The sequence below is a fragment of the Hyperolius riggenbachi genome, chromosome 7 (genome assembly GCF_040937935.1).
Source record: "Hyperolius riggenbachi isolate aHypRig1 chromosome 7, aHypRig1.pri, whole genome shotgun sequence".
Taxonomy (NCBI): Eukaryota; Metazoa; Chordata; class Amphibia; order Anura; family Hyperoliidae; genus Hyperolius; species Hyperolius riggenbachi.
Window position 1 is genome coordinate 261,533,006 of NC_090652.1, and position 21,708 is coordinate 261,554,713.

The 21,708-nt window shown below is 44.5% G+C and overlaps 1 protein-coding gene across 2 annotated transcripts in view; it reads left to right on the forward strand.

Annotated features, from left to right (window-relative positions):
• LOC137524999 (polypeptide N-acetylgalactosaminyltransferase 3-like) overlaps positions 1-21,708 on the forward strand; it is a 95,811-nt gene that overhangs the window by 47,307 nt on the left and 26,796 nt on the right. For both annotated transcript variants that reach the window (XM_068245614.1, XM_068245615.1), the window contains exons 4-7: positions 9,561-9,710; positions 14,137-14,371; positions 17,185-17,302; positions 18,836-19,036. In XM_068245614.1, coding sequence (XP_068101715.1) covers positions 9,561-9,710; positions 14,137-14,371; positions 17,185-17,302; positions 18,836-19,036 — 704 coding nt within the window. The remainder of the gene's footprint in view (positions 1-9,560; positions 9,711-14,136; positions 14,372-17,184; positions 17,303-18,835; positions 19,037-21,708) is intronic.

Consider the following 21,708-nt stretch of genomic DNA (forward strand, 5'->3'; position numbering starts at 1 on the left):
CCAATTAAGCATATTACGTGATGTGCATCTCTGTAATGAGAAGGGGTGTGGTCTAATGACATCAACACCCTATATCAGGTGTGCATAATTATTAGACAACTTCCTTTCCTTTGGCAAAATGGGTCAAAAGAAGGACTCGACAGGCTCAGAAAAGTCAAAAATAGTGAGATATCTTGCAGAGGGATGCAGCACTCTTGAAATTGCAAAGCTTCTGAAGCGTGATCATCGAACAATCAAGCGTTTTATTCAAAATAGTCAACAGGGTCGCAAGAAGCATGTGGAAAAATAAAGGCGCAAAATAACTGTCCATGAACTGAGAAAAGTCAAGCGTGCAGCTGCCAAGATGCCTCTTGCCACCAGTTTGGCCATATTTCAGAGCTGCAACATCACTGGAGTGCCCAAAAGCACAAGGTGTGCAATACTCAGAGACATGGACAAGGTAAGAAAGGCTGAAAGACGACCACCACTGAACAAGACACACAAGCTGAAATGTCAAGACTGGGCCAAGAAATATCTCAAGACTGATTTTTCTAAGGTTTTATGGACTGAAGAAATGAGAGTGAGTCTTGATGGGCCAGATGGATGGGCCCGTGGCTGGATTGGTAAAGGGCAGAGAGCTCCAGTCCGACTCAGACGCCAGCAAGGTGGAGGTGGAGTACTGGTTTGGGCTGGTATCATCAAAGATGAGCTTGTGGGGCCTTTTCGGGTTGAGGATGGAGTCGAGCTCAACTTCCAGCCCTACTGCCAGTTTCTGGAAGACACCTTCTTCAAGCAGTGGTACAGGAAGAAGTCTGCATCCTTCAAGAAAAACAGGATTTTCATGCAGGACAATGCTCCATCACACGCGTCCAAGTACTCCACAGCGTGGCTGGCAAGAAAGGGTATAAAAGAAGAAAAACTAATGACATGGCCTCCTTCTTCACAAGATCTGAACCCCATTGAGAACCTGTGGTCCATCATAAAATGTGAGATTTACAAGGAGGGAAAACAGTACACCTCTCTGAACAGTGTCTGGGAGACTGTGGTTGCTGCTGCATGCAATGTTGATGGTGGCTTTGAAGAAGGTAGGTAGGCACTCAGTAAATTACAGATGGGACAGATCACTGAAAGGCAGTGTGCAGAACTTCAGCAGAAGCTACGTGCTCACGACATGAATAGTTCAAGCATTGTGACCATTTCAAGTAGGAAAGAAAACAGAAGATGTCTGGCACTGTAGCTTTAATGTGTGACAGCAGGTGTACAGTTGATTGGCAAGCAAACACACAAGGACAATGTCCGTGAAGATGATAATACTTATCGTGCTCTGCTGAAGGTGGAGAGGCGACTGTGGGCGCCAGTGGGTGCACGGCCTTACAGCCGTTTCACAATGGGGTGAGCCTTGCTTCTTCGGAGGCTTTTCGTGCACGAAAAGCCTCCGAAGAAGCAAGGCTCACCCCATTGTGAAACGGCTGTAAGGCCGTGCACCCACTGGCGCCCACAGTCGCCTCTCCACCTTCAGCAGAGCACAATGTTGATGGTGAACAGATCAAAACACTGACAGAATCCGTGGATGGCAGGCTTTTGAGTGTCCTTGTAAAGAAAGGTGGCTATATTGTTCACTGATTTGTTTTTGTTCTGTTTTTGAATGACAGAAATGTATATTTGTGAATGTTGAGATGTTATATTGGTTTCACTGGTAAAAATAAATAATTGAAATGGGTATATATTTGTTTTTTGTTAAGTTGCCTAATTATTATGCACAGTAATAGTCACCTGCACACACAGATATCCCTCTAAAATAGCTTAAACTAAAAACAAACTAAAAACTACTTTCAAAAATATTCAGCTTTGATATTAATGAGTTTTTTTGGGTTCATTGAGAACATGGTTGTTGTTCAATAATAAAATTATTCCTCAAAAATACAACTTGCCTAATAATTCTGCACTCCCTGTCAGGTGTTCATTGGCAAACTTCAGACGGCCTGCACATGTGCCTTCTTGAGCAGGGGGACCTTCCGAGCCCTGCAGGATTTTAATCCATTGCGGTGTAATGTGTTTCCAATGGTTTTCTTGGTGACTGTGGTCCCTGCTAATTTGAGGTCATTCACTAACTCCTCCCGTGTAGTTCTAGGATGCTTTTTCACCTTTCTCAGAACCATTGACACCCAGGGCCGGATTTAGGGAAAGGCACCCGAGGCTGGTTCCTAGGGCGCCAGAATGTTTGGGGCGGGTGGGGAGCCGCCTCTGCCATTTCCTATCCCCACAGTTTCCACAGACCGTTCACAGTTTCAACCACAGCCGCCCGCTGTGCACACTGCTGCCTGTCCGTGTGTGTTTGCAGCCAGCGGGCGGCTACAGAGAGGAGTCTGGGGAGGAGTGGCAGCGCTGTTACAGTGGCCAGTCAGTCTGCAAGGAGGGACACAGCAGCTGCGCCTGCACGGAGATCTCTCACGCCGCTGGGGCTACACAGATAGCAAGCCAGAAACCCCCCGGGCTCAGTCAGGCAGAGAGATCTCCGTGCACAAATCCGCAGGGCCACAGCAGCTGTTTGTCCTTCTCACCTCCCTTCCGAGTCCCGACACAGCCACACAGGAAATCAGTGGGGAGGAAGTGATCAGCTGCTCGGATGTTGTGTGTGGAGCTCACATGGTGGGAAGAGCCGAGGCAGAGAAGCATGGCTCTGGGTGCAGCTTTCACCATACACAGAGAAGAGAAGAGGCACCTCAGTGCAGGAAGCTGGAGGATCGGATTACTGGCTGGGAATACATCCTGTGACTACTGCAGCAGCTGCCAGCTTGTGAGTTCCTGCTATGCTTGTAGCTTCTGTGACTGCATGCTTGTCCCCCATACCCCTCTAACCTCTGCCCCCAGCACCACTCCATATTATGCTCCCATCATGCCCCCCCTCCCACTCCACAGAGGCACCACTGTTCCCAGCATGCCCCCCAACTCCTTAGAGGCTACACTGTGGTTCAAGCATGCCCACCCCCACTCCATAGAGGCACCACTGCTCCCATCATGCTCCCCCTCCCACTCCACAGAGGCACCACTGTTCCCAGCATGCCCACCCCCACTACATAGAGGCTCCAGTGCTCCTATCATGCTCCCCCATACTCCATAGAGGCACTACTGTGCCCAGAAAGCCCCCCACTCCACAAAGGCACCACTGCTCCCAGCATGTCCCCCCACTCCACAGAGGCACCAGTCCTCCCAGCATGCCCACCCCCACTCCACAGAGGCCCCACTGCGTCTAGCATGTCCCCCCGCTCCACAGAGGCACCAGTCCTCCCAGCATGCCCACCCCCACTCCATAGAGGCACCACTGCTCCCAGCATGCCCCCCTTCCCCACTCCATAGAGACACCAGTGCTCCCAGCATACCCACCCCCACTCCATAGAGGCACCACTGCTCCCAGCATGTCCCCCCACTCCACAGAGGCACCAGTCCTCCCAGCATGCCCACCCCCACTCCACAGAGGCACCACTGCTCCCAGCATGCCCCCCTCCCCACTCCACAGAGGCACCAGTCCTCCCAGCATGCCCACCCCTACTCCATAGAGGCACCATTGCTCCCAGCATGCCCCCCTCTCCACTCCAGAGGCACCAGTGCTCCCAGCATACCCACCCCCACTCCACAGAGGCACCACTGCTCCCAGCATGTCCCCCCACTCCACAGAGGCACCACTGCTCCCAGCATGTCCCCCCACTCCACAGAGGCACCATTGCTCCCAGCATGTCCCCCCCACTCCACAGAGGCACCACTGCTCCCAGTATGTCCCCCCACTCCACAGAGGCACCAGTCCTCCCAGCATGCCCACCCCCACTCCATAGAGGCACCACTACTCCCAGCATGCCCCCACTCCATAGAGGCACCAGTGGTTCCAGCATACCCACCCCCACTCCATAGAGGCACCACTGCTCCCAGCATGCCCCCCTCCCCACATCATACAGGCACCAGTGGTTCCAGCATGCCCCCCACTCCATAGCGGCACCACTGCTACCAGCATGTCCACCCCCCCCCCCCCTTGTAGAGGTACCCTTGCACCCAGCATGCTCCTCCTCTCCAAAGAGGTACCACTCCTCCCATCATGCTTCACCCTTCACTCCATAGAGGCACCACTGTGCTCCCCCCCCCCCCCCCAATAGAGGTACTGCAGTTCCAAGCATGCTCCTCCTCCATGTAGTATTGGCATGTCCCCTAGAGCTGACTGGCGTAACCCCCTGGTCTCAATTCACATTGTAGGAGGTCTGGCAGCCAGCTCCGGGGCCCTGGGGGACAACACGATACTATAAGGAGACGGAGGGGCATGCTAGGAACTGTGGTGCCTCTGGAAGGGGAGGAGCATGCTGGGAGCTGTAGTGCCTATGTGGACGGGGGGCCTATGATGAGAACGGTAATGCCTTTATGGAGGGGTAGGGGCATGCTGGGAGTTGTGGTACTTCTATAGAGGAGGGGGCATGCTGGAAGCTAAAGTGTCTCTATAGAGGGGGGCATGCTGGGGGCTGTTTGCAGTTTGCCCCTATGGAGACACTGACCCTGGCTAGACCATTTATTCTTACCCTACCCTGGCAGATACCCCTTAGTAGTGGGGAGCCTCTGGACATTCTCTAGAGCCATACCTCCCTATACCCCACTATTCTAGTGCTGTATCCCTCTCTGGACGAATAGGTATCTTCAGTACACAAGCGAGACCGTATCTGTACTGGGCATGTGCAAATAAGGTCCGCACATGCCCAGCAAAATGAAATGCATGGAGGAAAACAGCTACGTGCCTTAGTTCTACTGGGCATGCACCAAACTCACTTACGCATACCCAGTGTGGACATACTTGTCCTCAGCCACGCTTGCACAATAAAGAAACCTATTCGATCAGAGAGGGACCCACTGCTAAATGGTGGGATATAAGAGGGGGGTTATTGTGTTTTGCATTTGTGTATTGATATGGTTGGGGGGGGAGGGGCGGCTGGTGGCAATGGGCCTAGGGCGGTAAAAAGTACAAATCCGGCCCTGTTGACACCCCACGAGGTGAGATCTTGCGTGGAGCCCCAGAGCGAGGTCGATTGATGGTCATTTTGTGCTCCTTCTATTTTCGAACAATCGCACCAACAGTTGTCACCTTCTCTCCCAGCTTCTTGCTAATGGTTTTGTAGCCCATTCCAGCCTTGTGCAGGTCTACAATTTTGTCTCTGACATCCTTGGACAGCTCTTTGGTCTTTCCCATGTTGGAGAGTTTGGAGTCTGCTTGATTGATTGATTCTGTGGACAGGTGTCTTTTATACAGGTGACTAGTTAAGACAGGTGTCCTTAATGAGGGTGACTAATTGAGTAGAAGTGTCTAACCACTCTGTGGGAGCCAGAACTCTTAATGGTTGGTAGGGGTTCAAAAACGTATTTCACTCAATGAAATGCAAATCAGTTGCTATCTTTTTATTTAAGGTTATTTTTTCGATTTTCCTTTTGATGTGCTATCTGCCTCTGTTAAAATAAAATAAACCTACCATTGAAATGATACTGTTCTGAGACTTTTCATTTCTTTGTCATTGGACAAACTTACAAAATCAGTGAGGGGTCAAATAATAATTTCCTCCACTGTATCTATATACAGTGGGCTGCAAAAGTATTCGGCCCCCTTGAAGTTTTCCACATTTTGTCACATTACTGCCACAAATATGCATCAATTTTATTGGAATTCCACGTGAAAGACCAGTACAAAGTGGTGTACATGTGAGAAGTGGATCGAAAATCATGCATGATTCCAAACATTTTTTTACAAATAACTGCAAAGTGGGGTGTGCGTAATTATTTGGCCCCCTGAGTCAATACTTTGTAGAACCACCTTTTGCTGCAATTACAGCTGCCAGTCTTTTAGGGTATGTCTCTACCAGCTTTGCACATCTAGAGACTGAAATCCTTGCCCATTCTTCTTTGCAAAACAGCTCCAGCTCAGTCAGATTAGATGGACAGCGTTTGTGAACAGCAGTTTTCAGATCTTGCCACAGATTCTCGATTGCATTTAGATCTGGACTTTGACTGGGCCATTCTAACACATAGATATGTTTTGTTTTAAACCATTCCATTGTTGCTCTGGCTTTATGTTTAGGGTCATTGTCCTGCTGGAAGGTGAACCTCCGCCCCAGTCTCAAGTCTTTTGCAGTCTCCAAGAGGTTTTCTTCCAAGTTTGCCCTGTATTTGGCTCCATCCATCTTCCCATCAACTCTGACCAGCTTCCCTGTCCCTGCTGAAAAGATGCACACCCCCCCCCCCCCCGAGCATGATGCTGCCACCACCATATTTGACAGTGGGGGATGGTGTGTTCAGAGTGATGTGCAGTGTTAGTTTTCTGCCACACATAGCGTTTTGCATTTTGGCCAAAAAGTTCCATTTTGGTCTCATCTGACCAGAGCACCTTCTTCCACATGGTTGCTGTGTCCCCCACATGGCTTGTGGCAAACTGCAAACGGGACTTCTTATGCTTTCTGTTAACAATGCCTTTCTTCTTGCCACTCTTCCATAAAGGCCAACTTTGTACAGTGCATGACTAATAGTTGTCCTATGGACATAGTCTCCCACCTGAGCTGTAGATCTCTCCATGGGCCTCTTGACTGCATTTCTGATCAGCGCTCTCCTTGTTCGGCCTGTGAGTTTAGGTGGACGGCCTTGTCTTAGTAGGTGTACAGTTGTGCCATACTCCTTCCATTTCTGAATGATCGCTTGAACAGTGCTCCGCGGGATGTTCAAGGCTTTGTAAATCTTTTTGTAGCCTAAGCCTGCTTTAAATTTCTCAAGAACTTGATCCCTGACCTGTATTGTGTGTTCTTTGGACTTCATGGTGTTGTTGCTCCCAATATTCTCTTAGACAACCTCTGAGGCCCTCAAAGAGCAGCTGTATTTTTACTGACATTAGATTACACACAGGTGCACTCTATTTAGTCATTAGCACTCATCAGGCAATGTCTATAGGCAACTGACTGCACTCAGATCAAAGAGGGCCGAATAATTATGCACACACTACTTTGCAGTTATTTATGTGTAAAAAATGTTTGGAATCATGTATGATTTTTGTTCCACTTCTCAAGAGTACACCATTTTGTGTTGGTCTTTCATGTGGAATTCCAATAAAATTGATTCATGTTTGTGGCAGTAATATGACAAAATGTGGAAAACTTCAAGGGGGCCGAATACTTTTGCAACCCACTGTATGTATATATGTGTATATATATATATATATATATATATATATATATATATATATATATATATATATATATATATATATATATATATATATATATATATATATATCTCTTCACGATCAGCAAATTGCATGTGCTCGGAAGCCCAGTGCAGTGCAAGACAAGCGTTATGTTTGGATTGGGGAGGTTACGGATAGGTGCCCCACAGCAAGGGAATTCCAGAATACTGAGTGGGGTGAGAAGGGGCTGAGTATGTGAATCATACTTCTAGGGCTTGGAAAGGCCAGATGTATTATATGTTTGGGGAGAGGGTGGTGGGCTAGGACAAAGAGAGGGTATTGTTATTTTACTTAAGTATTTTAGGGGGCGTGTGGCTGTGATTGTCGGTTAGGAGGGATTTGTCAGTCCACTGATGATTACAGAACCAAACTCAATGGTGACCAGGTGTCAGAAGGTACAGCGCTAGCGCGTACAGTGTGGGAGTTTATCAACCTGCATGTTACGAAGCAGTAGAGATGGCCCGAACTATTCAACGGGAGAATAGTTCGCTGCTAAAAATTGGCTGTACGTGGTTCGCGTTTAACGCAAATTTTTTTTTTTTTTTTAAACAAAATTTTGTGTTCGCATTTTTTACATTGATGTCACTGGCTGCCAACTTTAGCAGTTAATAGTAAAGCCCCTTTATGTGCTAGAAATGTCAAATTTTCAGGGTATGTGATGGCACTGGGCAGAAGAGGAAAGAAAAATTTAAAAGGACCCAAAAGTTTTTGAGAAAATAGATTTTAAAATTAGAGGGAAAAAATAGCAAAGTACAGAAAGGTCACTGCGCTACAATGACATATAATGTATTAACATGTATATGAATGTATTTTTTTTTCTGCAGAATGTGGGAATTTTTTTTTTAAATGTGGGGTCCCCCCTCCCGAGCCTTTTTAACCCCTTGTCTCCCATGCAGGCTGGGATAGCCAGAATGCGGAGTCCCGGCCGTGTGGGGGTTCGCACCCTGAGCTATACCAGCCGCATGTGTTTCTAGCACATAAGGGGGCCTTGCTATTAACCGCTAAAGTCGGCAGCCAGGGAAACATTTCCCTCACTCTGCATGCGACTTGCTGTGATGTAGCAATGTTGTTCAATTCACGGGGGAACTGTAACCATCTATAGTAAAAAGCAGTAAATTGTTCAGTGCCTTCTTTTATGTTAAATATTCTGGTTTCACCATTAGAAACCCTTCCTATAGCCATATATTGCTGTGTATTGGTATGTAGCCCCACCCTCCCAACTGGGCGTAGTCTAGATTGTTCATTATTCAGAATCGCCCTCTAGATCTTTTCTACTGTTTTTAGAACTCTCAGATAGGGCTGGTGCACACCAAAACCCGCTAGCAGATCCGCAAAACGCTAGCAGATTTTTAAACGCTTTTTTTTATTTTTATGAGGCGTTTTGCTAGCGTTTTGCGGATTGCTGCTGCGGTTTTCAGTATAGTAGATTTCATATATTGTTACAGTAAAGCTGTTACTGAACAGCTTCTGTAACAAAAACGCCTGCAAAACCGCTCTGAACAGGCGTTTTTCAGAGCGGTTTGCGTTTTTCCTATACTTAACATTGGGGCAGAAACGCATCCGAAATCCAAAAAATGCCTCATCCAGGCATTTTTCGTTTCTGCAAAACGCCTGCCGCTCTGGTGTGCACCACCCCATTGAGATACATTGACCAAGCAGATCCGCAGCCGCAAGCGGATCTGAAAACGCCCAAAAAGCCGCTCGGTGTGCACCAGCCCTAAGGGCTGGTGCACACCGAGCGGCTTTTTCAGCGTTTCTGCAGCCGCTTGCGGCTGCGGATCCGCTTGGTCAATGTATCTCAATGGGGTGGTGCACACCAGAGCGGGAGGCGTTTTGCAGAAACGAAAAATGCTGAGGTGCTGCCTCAATGTTAAGTATAGGAAAAACGCGAACCGCTCTGAAAACGCCTGTTCAGAGCGGTTTTGCCGGCGTTTTTGTTACAGAAGCTGTTCAGTAACAGCTTTACTGTAACAATATATGAAATGTACTATACTGAAATCCGCTGCAGCAATCCGCAAAACGCTAGCAAAACGCCACAGAAAAATAAGAAAAAGCGTTTCAAAATCTGCTAGCGTTTTGCGGATCTGCTAGCGGTTTTTGGTGTGCACCAGCCCTAAGCAAACATTCTGTAGAGATCACCTGCCAAAACTTGAGATGTTGCCACAGGTGGCATATGATTTTAGTGTTTGCCCACTGTAATATATATTACAGTAGGAAAACACTAAATCATTTATAATTGAACATTGAAAAAAATAAGCAATTTTATTTATTATGTTGTTTTGATTACAGTTCCTCTTTAAAGTATATATCTACTGTGTCTCCCTGGCAGACTACTTGAAGGATAAGCTGGACGAGTATGTGAAAGCTCTGCAGATTGTGAAAGTGGTGAGACAGAAGGAAAGGAAAGGGCTTATTTCGGCCAGATTGCTGGGCGCCGCCGTGGCAACGGGAGATACTCTGACCTTTTTGGATGCACATTGTAAGTAAACATTAACAGCTGCATTAAAGGATAACTCTTAGTACAGTTATTCATAGTACCCATTTGCAGTTCTAGTATAAACTCTACTCTCTCTGTGTCCTGTAATGCACATATCGCAGCCGCTAGATTTTTGGAATCATTCCTGCCATGTTTAAAGGAAACACCAGGTGAAAATAAACTGATGAGATCAACTATTGTATCTATCACCCTTCTCCTAAAAATGACTTTTTTAGATATCCCACAGTTTTATTTTGTATTTAAATTTACATTTTAAGTTTTTACTGTTTCAATGTATCTGCTCAATGACACATGCGTTGAGGTATGACAGAGCTAAAACCTATGAACTATTGACACTTTTTTTTATCTCTTTCCTTTGTTCAGAAGCCATTTTTTTTGCCAGGAAAGTGTTTGTTTTATGGCTGTAATTCCTTGTCAGTGAGGGTTATAGTCCGACCCAGACAGAAACTGTCATTTGCATACCTGATTTTTAACTCTTTCAGGCAGAGAAAGAAAAGAAGAAACACAGATCATAGTTATTTGTTTGCTTAGCACTGTACATACACATGTCTACCTCATGTCACCTCGTGTATCCTTTAAAGGATACCCAAAGTGATCTGGTGAGATAGACATGTGTATGTACAGTGCCTAGCACACAAATAACTATGCTGTGTTCCTTTTTTTTTTCTTTCTCTGCCTGAAAGAGTTCAATATCAGGTATGTAAGTGGCTGACTCAGTCCTGACTCAGACAGGAAGTGACTAAAGTGTGACCCTCACTGATAAGAAATTCCCATTTTTATCTTTCTTGCTCTGAGGCCATTTTCTGCTAGGAAAGGGTTTTATAGTTGGAATTTCTTATCAGTGAGGGTCACACTGTAGTCACTTCCTGACTGAGTCAGCCACTTGCATACCTAATATTTACCTCTTTCAGACAGAGAAAGAAAAAAAGGAACACAGCATAGTGATTTGCATGCTTGGCACTGTACATACACATGTCTATCTCATCATGTCACATGTCACTTCGGGTATCCTTTAAAGCAACCCTGACATGTAAAAAAATAATAATTCTGTGTTGATGCAGATTTATGCAAATTTAGTATGCACATTTTGTATGCAAATGTATGCAGCTTGAAAATGGACAAATCAAATGTCACCTTTGCAGGACTTGATTGGTCCATTTTTAAGCTGTATACATTTTCATAGAACGTTTGCATAACTCTGCATCAACTCAAAATCATTTGCATCTCATTGACCTTCCTTAGTCGCTACTGCCACATCCAGCTGAGCTGTTATGCAAGCTGACATTCCTATATTATTTTAATATGTATTTTAGTACATTACAAAAGAGTAATCATTGTATGTGAACTGTAGTGTGTTTAAACAAAGGCATTTGAGTATTAACTGTAACTATTGTCATCTCCTGTACCATTGTACATGATGGTCAAACTCCCTTTGCTCATGAAAGCAATTCATTTGATATTTTAATTGGGGTTAGTGACTACAAATTAAATTACCGTATATACTCGCATATAAGCCGACCCGCATATAAGCCGACCCCCCAACTTTTCCCTGAAAAAACAGGGGAAAATGATTGACCCCCATATAAGCCGGGGGTAGGAAATGCTGGATTGGTGCAGCCCCCCAGTGTGTCCCAATATAGCTAGTATAGTGCCCAGTATAGGTAGGTAGTGTCCAGTATAGCTAGTATAGTGCCCAGTATAGCTAGTAAAGTGCCCAGTATAGCCAGTATAGTGCCCAGTATGGGTAGGTAGTGCCTCAGTTTAGCTAGTATAGTGCCCAGTTTAGCTAGTATAGTGTCCCAGTATGGCTAGTAAAGTGCCCAGTTTAGCCAGTATAGTGCCCAGTTTAGCCAGTATAGTGCCCAGTTTAGCCAGTATAGTGCCCAGTTTAGCTAGTATAGTACCCAAGTATGGCTAGTAAAGTGCCCAGTTTAGCCAGTATAGTGCCCAGCATAGGTGGGTAGTGCTCCCCCCCCGCTCCCCCCGCGGCCGCCGCTGCTGCTATTACCTTGTTAGACAGCGGCCGCTTCCTAATCCGCTTTCCTCTTCTTTCTCAGAGTGTATCACAGCAGCGCGCCCGGCGCTGCTGCTGTGACGATGCAGGGGGCAGGAAAGAGCGCGGCTCCCTATAGCGGCGATCTGTATCGCCGTTACCAAGGGAACCGCTCTTTCCTGCCCCCTGCATCGTCACAGCAGCAGCGCCGGGCGCGCTGCTGTGATACACTCTGAGAAAGAAGAGGAACGCGGATTAGGAAGTGGCCGCTGTCTAACAAGGTAATAGCAGCAGCGGCCGGGGGGGGGGGGGGGGGGAGCGGGGCGCGGACCACCCGACCACCCACCACTAGACCACCAGGGAAGACTCGCATACAAGCCGACCCCCCAACTTTTGACCCCCTTTTTGGGGGTCAAAAATTCGGCTTGTATGCAAGTATATACGGTATACAATAGTACTATACTTTACACATTCACTCCTTGCATAGCTGTTGTGAATCCACTAAGGATGTTGTGCACATTGCATGCAGAGGTGTTCTCTATCAGCTGTTAGGACACGTTCTCACTTGAGCGGAAATCGCGCGATTCCCACTCAAGGCAAACCACTAGCTTTTTTTAAAAAAACCCGCTACAACATGTAACACTATGGCAGTGTTATCACTGCCGCATTTGCAGTTAGCGTTAACCGCAAACGTGTTACATGCAGCGGTTTGCCGGCGATTCGCGATTAGCATTTAGCGATCACGATTAGCATGCATTGCACCGCTAATTGCGACTGCTCCAAAACCGCCACAGTGTCCAGGGATTTTTCCATGTTAATCGCGGAAAAAATCACCCCCGCAAAACGCCAGCAGTAATCGCCGGCGTTTTGCGGTTTTTAGATGTGAACGGACCCTAAGGGCTTGTTCACACTATGCGCATTTCCGTTTTTTTTTCCTAACAGCGCTTGTGCAATGATTTCCTTTGAGAGTGTTCACATGTGCGCAGTTCGATTTTATTAAAATCGCAAACGAGGTACATGTACTATTTTCTGCGCGTTTTGCTCAATGAAAGGTATAGGTAAATCGCAAACGCGTCAAAAAGCGCTTTACATTGCGATTTCCCGAGCGCTTTTAATAATACATTGTATTTATTCTTTTCTGGGACTTTTCTGGGTTTTTGGGACTGACGTCAGGAAAATCAGTGAAAATCATAATCGCTCAGCAAAAGCGCTTAGGAAAGCACAAAGTGCAGGGAAAAGTGCTTTGAAAAGCGCTGTGTAAATCGCTCATTGCTTGCAATAATGCTGGCGATTTTATAATGTGAACAAAGCCTAAGGGCAGAGACGCACTGCAGAGCGCTTTTTGATCCATTATCATTTTGAAAAAAAACATGCCCCCACTGACTTGCATTAAAATTGAGGTAAACTTGCAGCAATTGCGATTTTTAAAAAACAATTGTGATTGCGTCAATTTTGCCAACATTTACCACGATTTGTAATGCAAGTCAATAGGAGAATGTTTTTAAAAAAGAAAATGGATCGAAAATCAGTCTGCTGTGTCTCCGCCCTAATCCTGCTTCAGAGTCAGACCGTGCATGAAGAATGTGTAATACAGGAATCGCCTCATTTTTCTGCCCAGCATCTGCACATCTCTTTTAAGGTGCCCATTAACGGTACAATTTTTCACTAAATGCGATCTTTCGATGCGATTTTTACAATTGAAAATAATCGGAAGGTAATTGTCAATTAACATTTACTGAACGATTCTTTCTTCAAATTCGATTATAAAATCCAACTTTTTAGTTTCAAAAAGTTTTTTTTATTGAGGATTTTCAATAAAAACAAACATGCAATTGGTGAAACCTTTGAGAAAGGGCAGGTTAGCAATTTAAATACATTGAGTGCATTGGTTGCATATAACCATAACCGTAACAGAAAATAACATGGCAGGATCGATTTTATCCTACTTAGCAAAGAATTGTTCCTTTATAGAGTGCTTTCATAAACTGCAAATTTTCTATACTATTCAATCATTAAAATTACATCGAAGGATTTGGTGAAATAATTCTACCGTTAATGTTAGATTGGCTAGGGCCTGATGTTTTTGGCTCCTGTCTGCACCCCCTACACATACTGTCTCAGGGCTAGATCTGGCAGTACTAAAATGCCTTTTATGTTACATACTTTTAATTAACAGGATTTCTATATGTAAATTAGAGGAGTCGTGGTATCATAAACTGAGAAGTCTGAGCCAGAAGATTTTTGTGGCATCTCCACAGCCCTGCTCATAACCTCACATTTTGTGACACGACGCAAATTATAGGTGTAAAACAGTCACAGAGGCTATAAATGGTATAATCAGACTTTGGAGCACCTGGTTGTTCTCGGTGTGAAGGGAGCACAAACTATATTTTACTTTTATCACTTTGCTTCCAGGTGAGTGTTACTACGGCTGGCTGGAGCCGCTACTGTCCAGAATCGCAGAGAATTACACCGCTGTGGTGAGCCCGGACATCGTCACCATCGGCCTCGAAAGCTTTGAGTTTGGCAACCCCTCTCCATATGGAAATAACCGTAACCGGGGGAACTTTGACTGGGGGTTGTCCTTCGGGTGGGAGACGGTTCCCAGCGAAGAAAACAAGAAAAGGAAAGACGAGACCTATCCAATAAAGTAAGAGTGAAAAATAACCATCGCAGCACAGAGTAATAAATCCACGTCAGAAGCCAAAATGTGACCTTATTACAGCCAGGCTACACCCAGAACTGAACAAGGCAAATTATATTTGATGAGGGAATCAGATGTAGAAACAAATTGCTAAATAGAATATAATTTTCTTGAGTTTTATGGGCCAAAAGGGCTTTTATGTGCAGTACAATTTGCGTTCTGTCCTCTCTTAAGCCAACTCCCGAACTCATCAGGGCCCTTTCACACTGGCGCAGTGCACTGCGTCAAATTGACACATTGCTAACGCAGCCTAATGTAACCCTATGGGGAAGTTCATACTCCCCACTTTGCGGTACACTGCGCCAGAAGTGCCAAATCTAACGCAGAACTACATTGCCGTGTGGGATCCGTGGTGATCTGTGTCAGCCCCGAAGTAATGTAAGTCTATGGTGACACTGGGTTTCTTAAATAGTTGATGTTGCGTCGCGCATGAATTGAAGCATATTGCAACAATACTCTTCCACATACCCGAAGCAGGAAGTGAATGCAAGCACGTGTCACTTCCTGCTTGGCTGGCAGCCAAACAGGGAACACCATGTTCCCTGCAGGCCTGTTTTTGGCGAGAACTGACAAGGCAAATTATATTCAGTGAGGGAATCGGCACTACCGCCAGTTTATACTACCGCCAGTTTATAGTGTGAAACCGGCCTCAGGGTTTCATCATTCAAATTGGGCCACAATCTCTAATCACTCAGCATGCAAGCAAGCAGACACTTCATGCAACCAAACATCTTTCCTGTTCCCATGCCACTGCTGCGCATTACTTTTATATGGTGTAAGTGCGAGAGTGTTTTGCTTCTGTTGATGTATGTGTGTGTAAGCTAATTTTATTCAAAGCATACCTTGAGTGACATGTCATATTCTGAGATAAATCTATACACCTATAGTACTATCCCTACTAAGAAAATCTCTTTAGTCTCATTCTGTTTTCCAGTACAGCAAGAGTTAAAGGAAACCTGTAGGGAAAAACTGCCCCTGGTGGTACTTGTCTGTGGAGGGGGAAGCCTCAGGATCCTAATGGGGCTTCCCCCATCCTCCTCTGCAGCTCCGATCCAGCGCTGGCTCCCCTGTAGAAATGGCCACCATAATATTTACACTGCGAGCCTCACGCAGGTGCAGTATCCGCTTACCGCTCTGCCGGAAACAGTAGGGCCCGATTGGATCCACTCTACTGCACACACGAGAGCCACCTGCGCAGTAGAGCGCACCTGATCTGGCTCGGCTATTTACAAGCTCTACGTCTCACAACTGCACATTCCCTTCTCTTTCAGCGGTTCGGCTATGCTCTAATGTGACCCATGGAGGTAGCAACATTTTGCCACCTTATAGATATAGAAGATCATTTTAAAAAGATCCAGTCCAGGATGTTGTGTTTCCTGAACAAATTCTATTGCCTGCCACTGCTGCCAGCATGCATCCTTTCCTACTGGTGCTGACAGACAAATTCCATATCTTCAAGTATTAGTACTGCTGTGTAATCTGTCTGTGGCACCCCTATTAAACAGCAGGGGAGCTGAATTTGTCCCTGCAGGTGGCTAAGCCCCAATATCTCAGATTTCCAGAATGCGATCATCTAATTTTACAGTCAGATCTGTTACAAAAGAAAAAGTATTGATTTATACTGGCAATGACTTTAAAGTGAACCTCCAGACTAAACATCTACCCAGCAACTCTGTGTTTCTTTAACAGTTTCAAAGCATCAGAACTTTGTTTTTCTTACCCAAGCCTTATTTTTAGCTGCACAGAAGCTAAGCTCCGCCGCATCAAAGAAATCTGCCCGGGCATTTTTCCCCTGATGCTTTGCAAAGCATTATGGGATTTCTGATGTTGCACAGCTGGGAGGAAGTGATCAGGACACAGGACAGTTGGAACTGTGTCTCATGCTCCCTGTCACCTCCTTTCAACCAAAAAGATGGCTGCCCCCATGAAATCACAAACATTTGTCTGTTTTTTTTTAAAACAGGGTGGGTAAGAGAATATATTATCTGTTTTAATTAAAGGAATACTATCGATTCACATATTTTTTTCAATTGACACAGGAATTGTTTGGGAAGTGCTGCTAAGTACTGGTGTATACATTTTAGTAGCAACTTCTTTGTTTACTGTTAGCAAAATACTTTCAAGCTTTACTGACGCCAAAACTGACTGACTGAGCCATGAGGAGAGGGGAAATTTCCCTTACACTTGATCAGTTAACTCTGTGTAGCTCTGTGTGTGACAGAGAGAACAGCTGCAGCTTCTGTGTCCTGTGCTTCTGACTGACTTGTCTGAAGAGAGCAGAGGAAATGTAATTCATTCTCACAGCTTTTCATACTGTTTTTGCTTTCAGAGTTTGACATGTTTGATATTTGCTTTCTGTAGTCTGATATGCAACTCTGGCTGTGCATTGAAGCAGACACCCCTTCTGCAGTTGATTTGTCCCAATACAGCTAAATCCTACCCTCAATAAATTACAGCTTTTGCCTCTGATATTTAACATGAAAAGTAGGAAATTGTTTACACAGCTACTTAGACATTATTTGTACATTGTCATTTTAGAACACTTGGGTATCGATAGTATTCCTTTAACATAACTAATGTAACTTAATGGCAGTATGTTTGTTTAGGCTGAAGTTCCTCTTTAACAATATCTAGCGTTCACATAAATGAGATGTGTGTGAGTTCACCTTTAAAGTGTTAATTTCTGGAATGAGCAGGAAATGGTCATGCTAATGCATTCTGTGTTAATAAAGATTTGGTTTATGTTTGTTTCTACAAAGGACGCCCACTTTTGCCGGAGGCTTATTTTCAATTTCCAAGGAATATTTTGAGCACGTGGGAAGCTATGATGAAGAGATGGAAATCTGGGGAGGCGAGAACATAGAAATGTCCTTCAGGGTGAGTAAATTCATGTGGTGACGTGGGATGGGGGGATGTGGTTGCTGGTGGTGACTCTGATAATCACCGCTGTGTGCCCAGCTGTGCTTCCTGCAGTCGCTGTCATTGTATCGCTGAGGTAATATGAAGCTTCTGGTATTCAGTCTGTACGGACTTTACAGATTTATCTGTATTGTGTTTATGGATGGGATTTTGCATAGTTTATGAACAACGACCAGTAGACATAAACAAGTCAGCTATTAATGGTGTTTAGCACCTGTAAACCTGAAAACCAACTTTACACAATGTAAATGGCTTATACAGATGCTAGAATTATTATTGGCTGCAGGTCTTTGTGAAACCTGTGGTATAAGATTACTGGTTCCTGACTGTGCTTATTGAAGGTAAATCAGGTCCTGTTTTGGACCCGATATCCTGCAGTCAGTATGATGGCAGAGCTCCGTGGGCCGGTCAGGAGGCAATCTCATTGGCTCATATTGATCACAGGGTCAGGGAGCCAATTAAATTGGCTCAAGATGATCATTAGGCATTGGCCGAGGGATCAGTTTGGGCTAGGCATCAAGAAAGAGGGCTGGTCTGAGAGTAAGGTTGGGTTAGACCATAGTAAAATATTTGGTGTTACCAATTTTTTTTACTATAAGGATTAAGTAGTGGAATATTTGTTATTTTACCAATATTTCACCAGCGGCTTTCTCCAGCGCCCAAATTACTGCGGCACCCTTTTTAAATGTACACGGGAGATAGATCCTAGATGTAAAAATTGATTTAGCTAGTTAATACTCCCCACTTTCAAACAGGGCACTTACAGGTCCTCTTTAAGTTGTGTTTTTTTTTTTTTTTTTAACTAATTTCTTATTTTGCCTGGCGTTCCTCTTTAACCTTTCAAATAACTGATGTTTTGTAAGACCTTTCAAGAATGTTACTTGTGCTAATGCCTTCCGTCACACATTAGTGCAAGGATATGTGAAGAATGTGTAAGAGCTGTGTGTGGTCAGGCTAGAGACATCTGCAGTGTGCTAATTACAGGACCTGCGTCTGCGGGGCCGAGACATGTCAGTATTTGCTGCTAAGTCATAAGATCCAAAGGTAGACACAAAGCCATTACTGCTGTCACTGTCAGTAATGTTCTCTTTGCTGTCTTGCAGATGGCTGTAGGTAGCTCATAGCAAAAATGGTGCTAAGGGAACATTGTACAGATGTGTGATGGAAAACTGTAATCGGGCTATGGAGTAGGATCAGGTCACTGTGTTACAGGAACAGGTGTTCTGTGGGCTGCCATGTCTCCTCATCCTGCTTAAAGTGGAACCATTGTTTTCTTTAAAAACAATTCAATTATGGTTATATGTAGAAACAGTGTCCCTAAATGAAACCTTTAAATTGAGTATATAGCTTAGAACCTCAGGGTGTGTTTAGTTATGTGTATGCAGCATATGTTTGCCACGCAGCCTTTTTAGTTGCGATTTTACGTGAGTGAAATGGTATAAGCCTTACTGCTTAGGAAGTGATTTGGCATAAACCCCTTTGTCATGACAGGTGTGGCAGTGCGGTGGACAACTGGAGATCTTGCCCTGTTCAGTAGTTGGTCATGTATTCCGTAGCAAGAGCCCTCATACCTTCCCTAAAGGAACGCAGGTGATCATCCGGAACCAGGTCCGTCTGGCCGAGGTGTGGATGGATGACTACAAGGAAATATTTTACCGAAGAAATCATGAGGCAGCAAGCATTGTCCAACAGGTACGTGAGCCTTCCAGAAAAAAAAAAAAACATTCTAATGGATTTTACACAAAAAATTGTGTCCATCCAGCCTTTATTAGATGAGGCAGATGTGACCAGAAGCTCTTCATTGCTAAGGGACTGCCATTCCCTTCAGGTTTGTAGAGACAGAAATCAGGCTTATGGTGCCCATACAAGGAACAATAAAAACGTTTGAATTTCCTGTTTATTCAACCAAAATGATCAAATCAACAAAGTTTAAAAGAATCTTTTTTTCGATCAAGAAAAAATAATTGATCTCGTTTTTTTGTTTTTTTTTTTTTAAATGTGATCGGAGATGTTGTAAAAATCTTCATATTCGATCCAATAGAGTAATCGAACGAAATTATCTAATAGAAAAAAATTGCACCAAGTATGGGCACCATAAGATAAGAATAACTCATTTGGGATTCATAACCACTTCCTGTTTGCACAAAATTCATGCAGGAAGTACTGATGCCTCCATTTCATAAGGAACCACATTCCTGTGATTAACTGTTTCAGATTATAGGCTGAGGTAACTGTTCACAGCAGGCTCAAAATTGTTATGAATTCTCCCTGTTCTGTACATGGTGCTGACATCCTAATTACTAATTAACTGCAGGGGGGGGGGGAGGAGCAGCTGAGGTTAGTAGTGGAAGAAAACTGGGCTAAGCATGTGTTTACTCAGTTTCAGATAAAGGACCACCGTGAGAGGCTGTGAAAACAGAGATGTCGTGACTCTTGTCACCGTGTGGACAGTCACTACCGCAATGAAGGTCTCATGCTGCCTTTTCTTCACTAGTCCAGCAGCAGAGTTTTTATGATAAGATAGGCTTTAAATGTAATGCCCAGTTTACAGGGTATTTTTCCCACTGTTCCCTTTTAACCCCCCTCCCCCCTTTCTCATCTAATAATGAACCCCTCATCATCCCAATAATTTGTCCATATTAGGATTGAGCTGGGGAAAGTCAGATTGGTGGTGATCTGAGGCCAAAATTTGCAGTGTGGCAAATTTTACATGAAAGTCTAGGGGCCAGATCTAATTCACTTCTGATCCTAAGTTTTTGTCCTATGTAAAATGTTCACATCTCATCAATATAATACCTTTTAAGCAGAACGTATCATCAAGATCCCAGACTACTCCCGCGTAAAGTGCCACAATTGCACTCGTCGTGTGGTGTTGTGTCTCCGCAGGTAGGAAAATGGATTGGGGAACGCTTGTTCGTCGGGTCACGTCACTCTGAGTTTCATCACCATACCTGGTACGCATCTCGAGGCCAATATTGGGGCATGATCAAAACTGTCACGGGTGATGCAAAATTGCTGCTAATGTAATGTAACGCAAATGTTAAGTGTGAGATAATGTAAATGTAATTGCTTGTCCTCTGTTTTCTTCTTTCTTTCCTTGAGCTATATGTACTGTGCCAAAACCAATTCCGGGCATGACCTAGTCATGCTTGGCGAAATAAAGAATTCCTGATTACTGAATTCCTGATTTTCTGAAAAACTTTTCAAAAAGATCTTGCACTTTTTAGGAAAACAAAGTCTTAATTATGGCAGGAAAACACATTTAACAGGAGCGGTGTCCCTTTCAAATGTTGTTCTGCAGGGTGCTACCTCCACAACTTTCTTGCATGAAGGCCTGGTGCACACCAAAAACCGCTAGCAGATCTGCAAAATGCTAGCAGATTTTGAAACGCTTTTTCTTCTTTTTCTGTAGCGTTTCAGCTAGCATTTTGCGGTTTTGGGAAGCGTTTTTGGTGTAGTAGATTTCATGTATTGTTACAGTAAAGCTGTTACTGAACAGCTACTGTAACAAAAAACGCCTGGCAAACCACTCTTAACTGCGGTTTTTCAGAGCGGTTTGCGTTTTTCCTTTACTTAACATTGAGGCAGAAACGCATCCGCAATCCAAAATCTGCAGCAGCCCGGGAGTATGCGGTTCTGCAAAACTCCTCCTGCTCTGGTGTGCACCAGCCCATTGAAATACATTACCCTAGCGGATCCGCACCCGCAAGCGGATCGCAAACCGCAGCAGAACCGCTCTGGTGTGCACTAGGCCTTACACAGTTTGCCATTTAGACCACTAGGTGGAGCTCGAATACAGCAACACCTTTTTATGTTCAATATTTAATAGTTTTCTGATATAAAAACCCACACAAAACAAACCTATATCTATTTTAGTATGGAATCTAAAATATGCGGGGGAAAAAAATCAGTTCACCTTGGCAAACATGTAACATCATTTACTTCAAGCTGAACTCTTGCACATCATATATACGTAAAAACATCAAAAGACCGCCATTCTCCTTTAATGATTCTGTGTGTGTGTGGCTGTCTGCCTTATCAGTTAATCAAAAGGAATGGTAAAACAGAGAGAGAGGGGAAGTTTGGAAAACTGTGATTAGATACATCTTTCATCTGTTTCAAAAAACACCTTCGCTGGAATCAAGGCGCATTTCCTGCTTTTGGAAGAAAAAGATTTTAAATCGCAAATTAGCTGCTTATGCCAATTCAGCTGTTACATAACTACAAGTCTCAGCATGCCCTGCTACAATTTACCCAGAAGTGCCTGCTACAACTTTTTAAAGTGACACTGAAGCGAAAAAAAAATAATTATAATATAATGAATTGGTTGTGTAGTACGGATAATTAATAGAGCATTAGTAGCA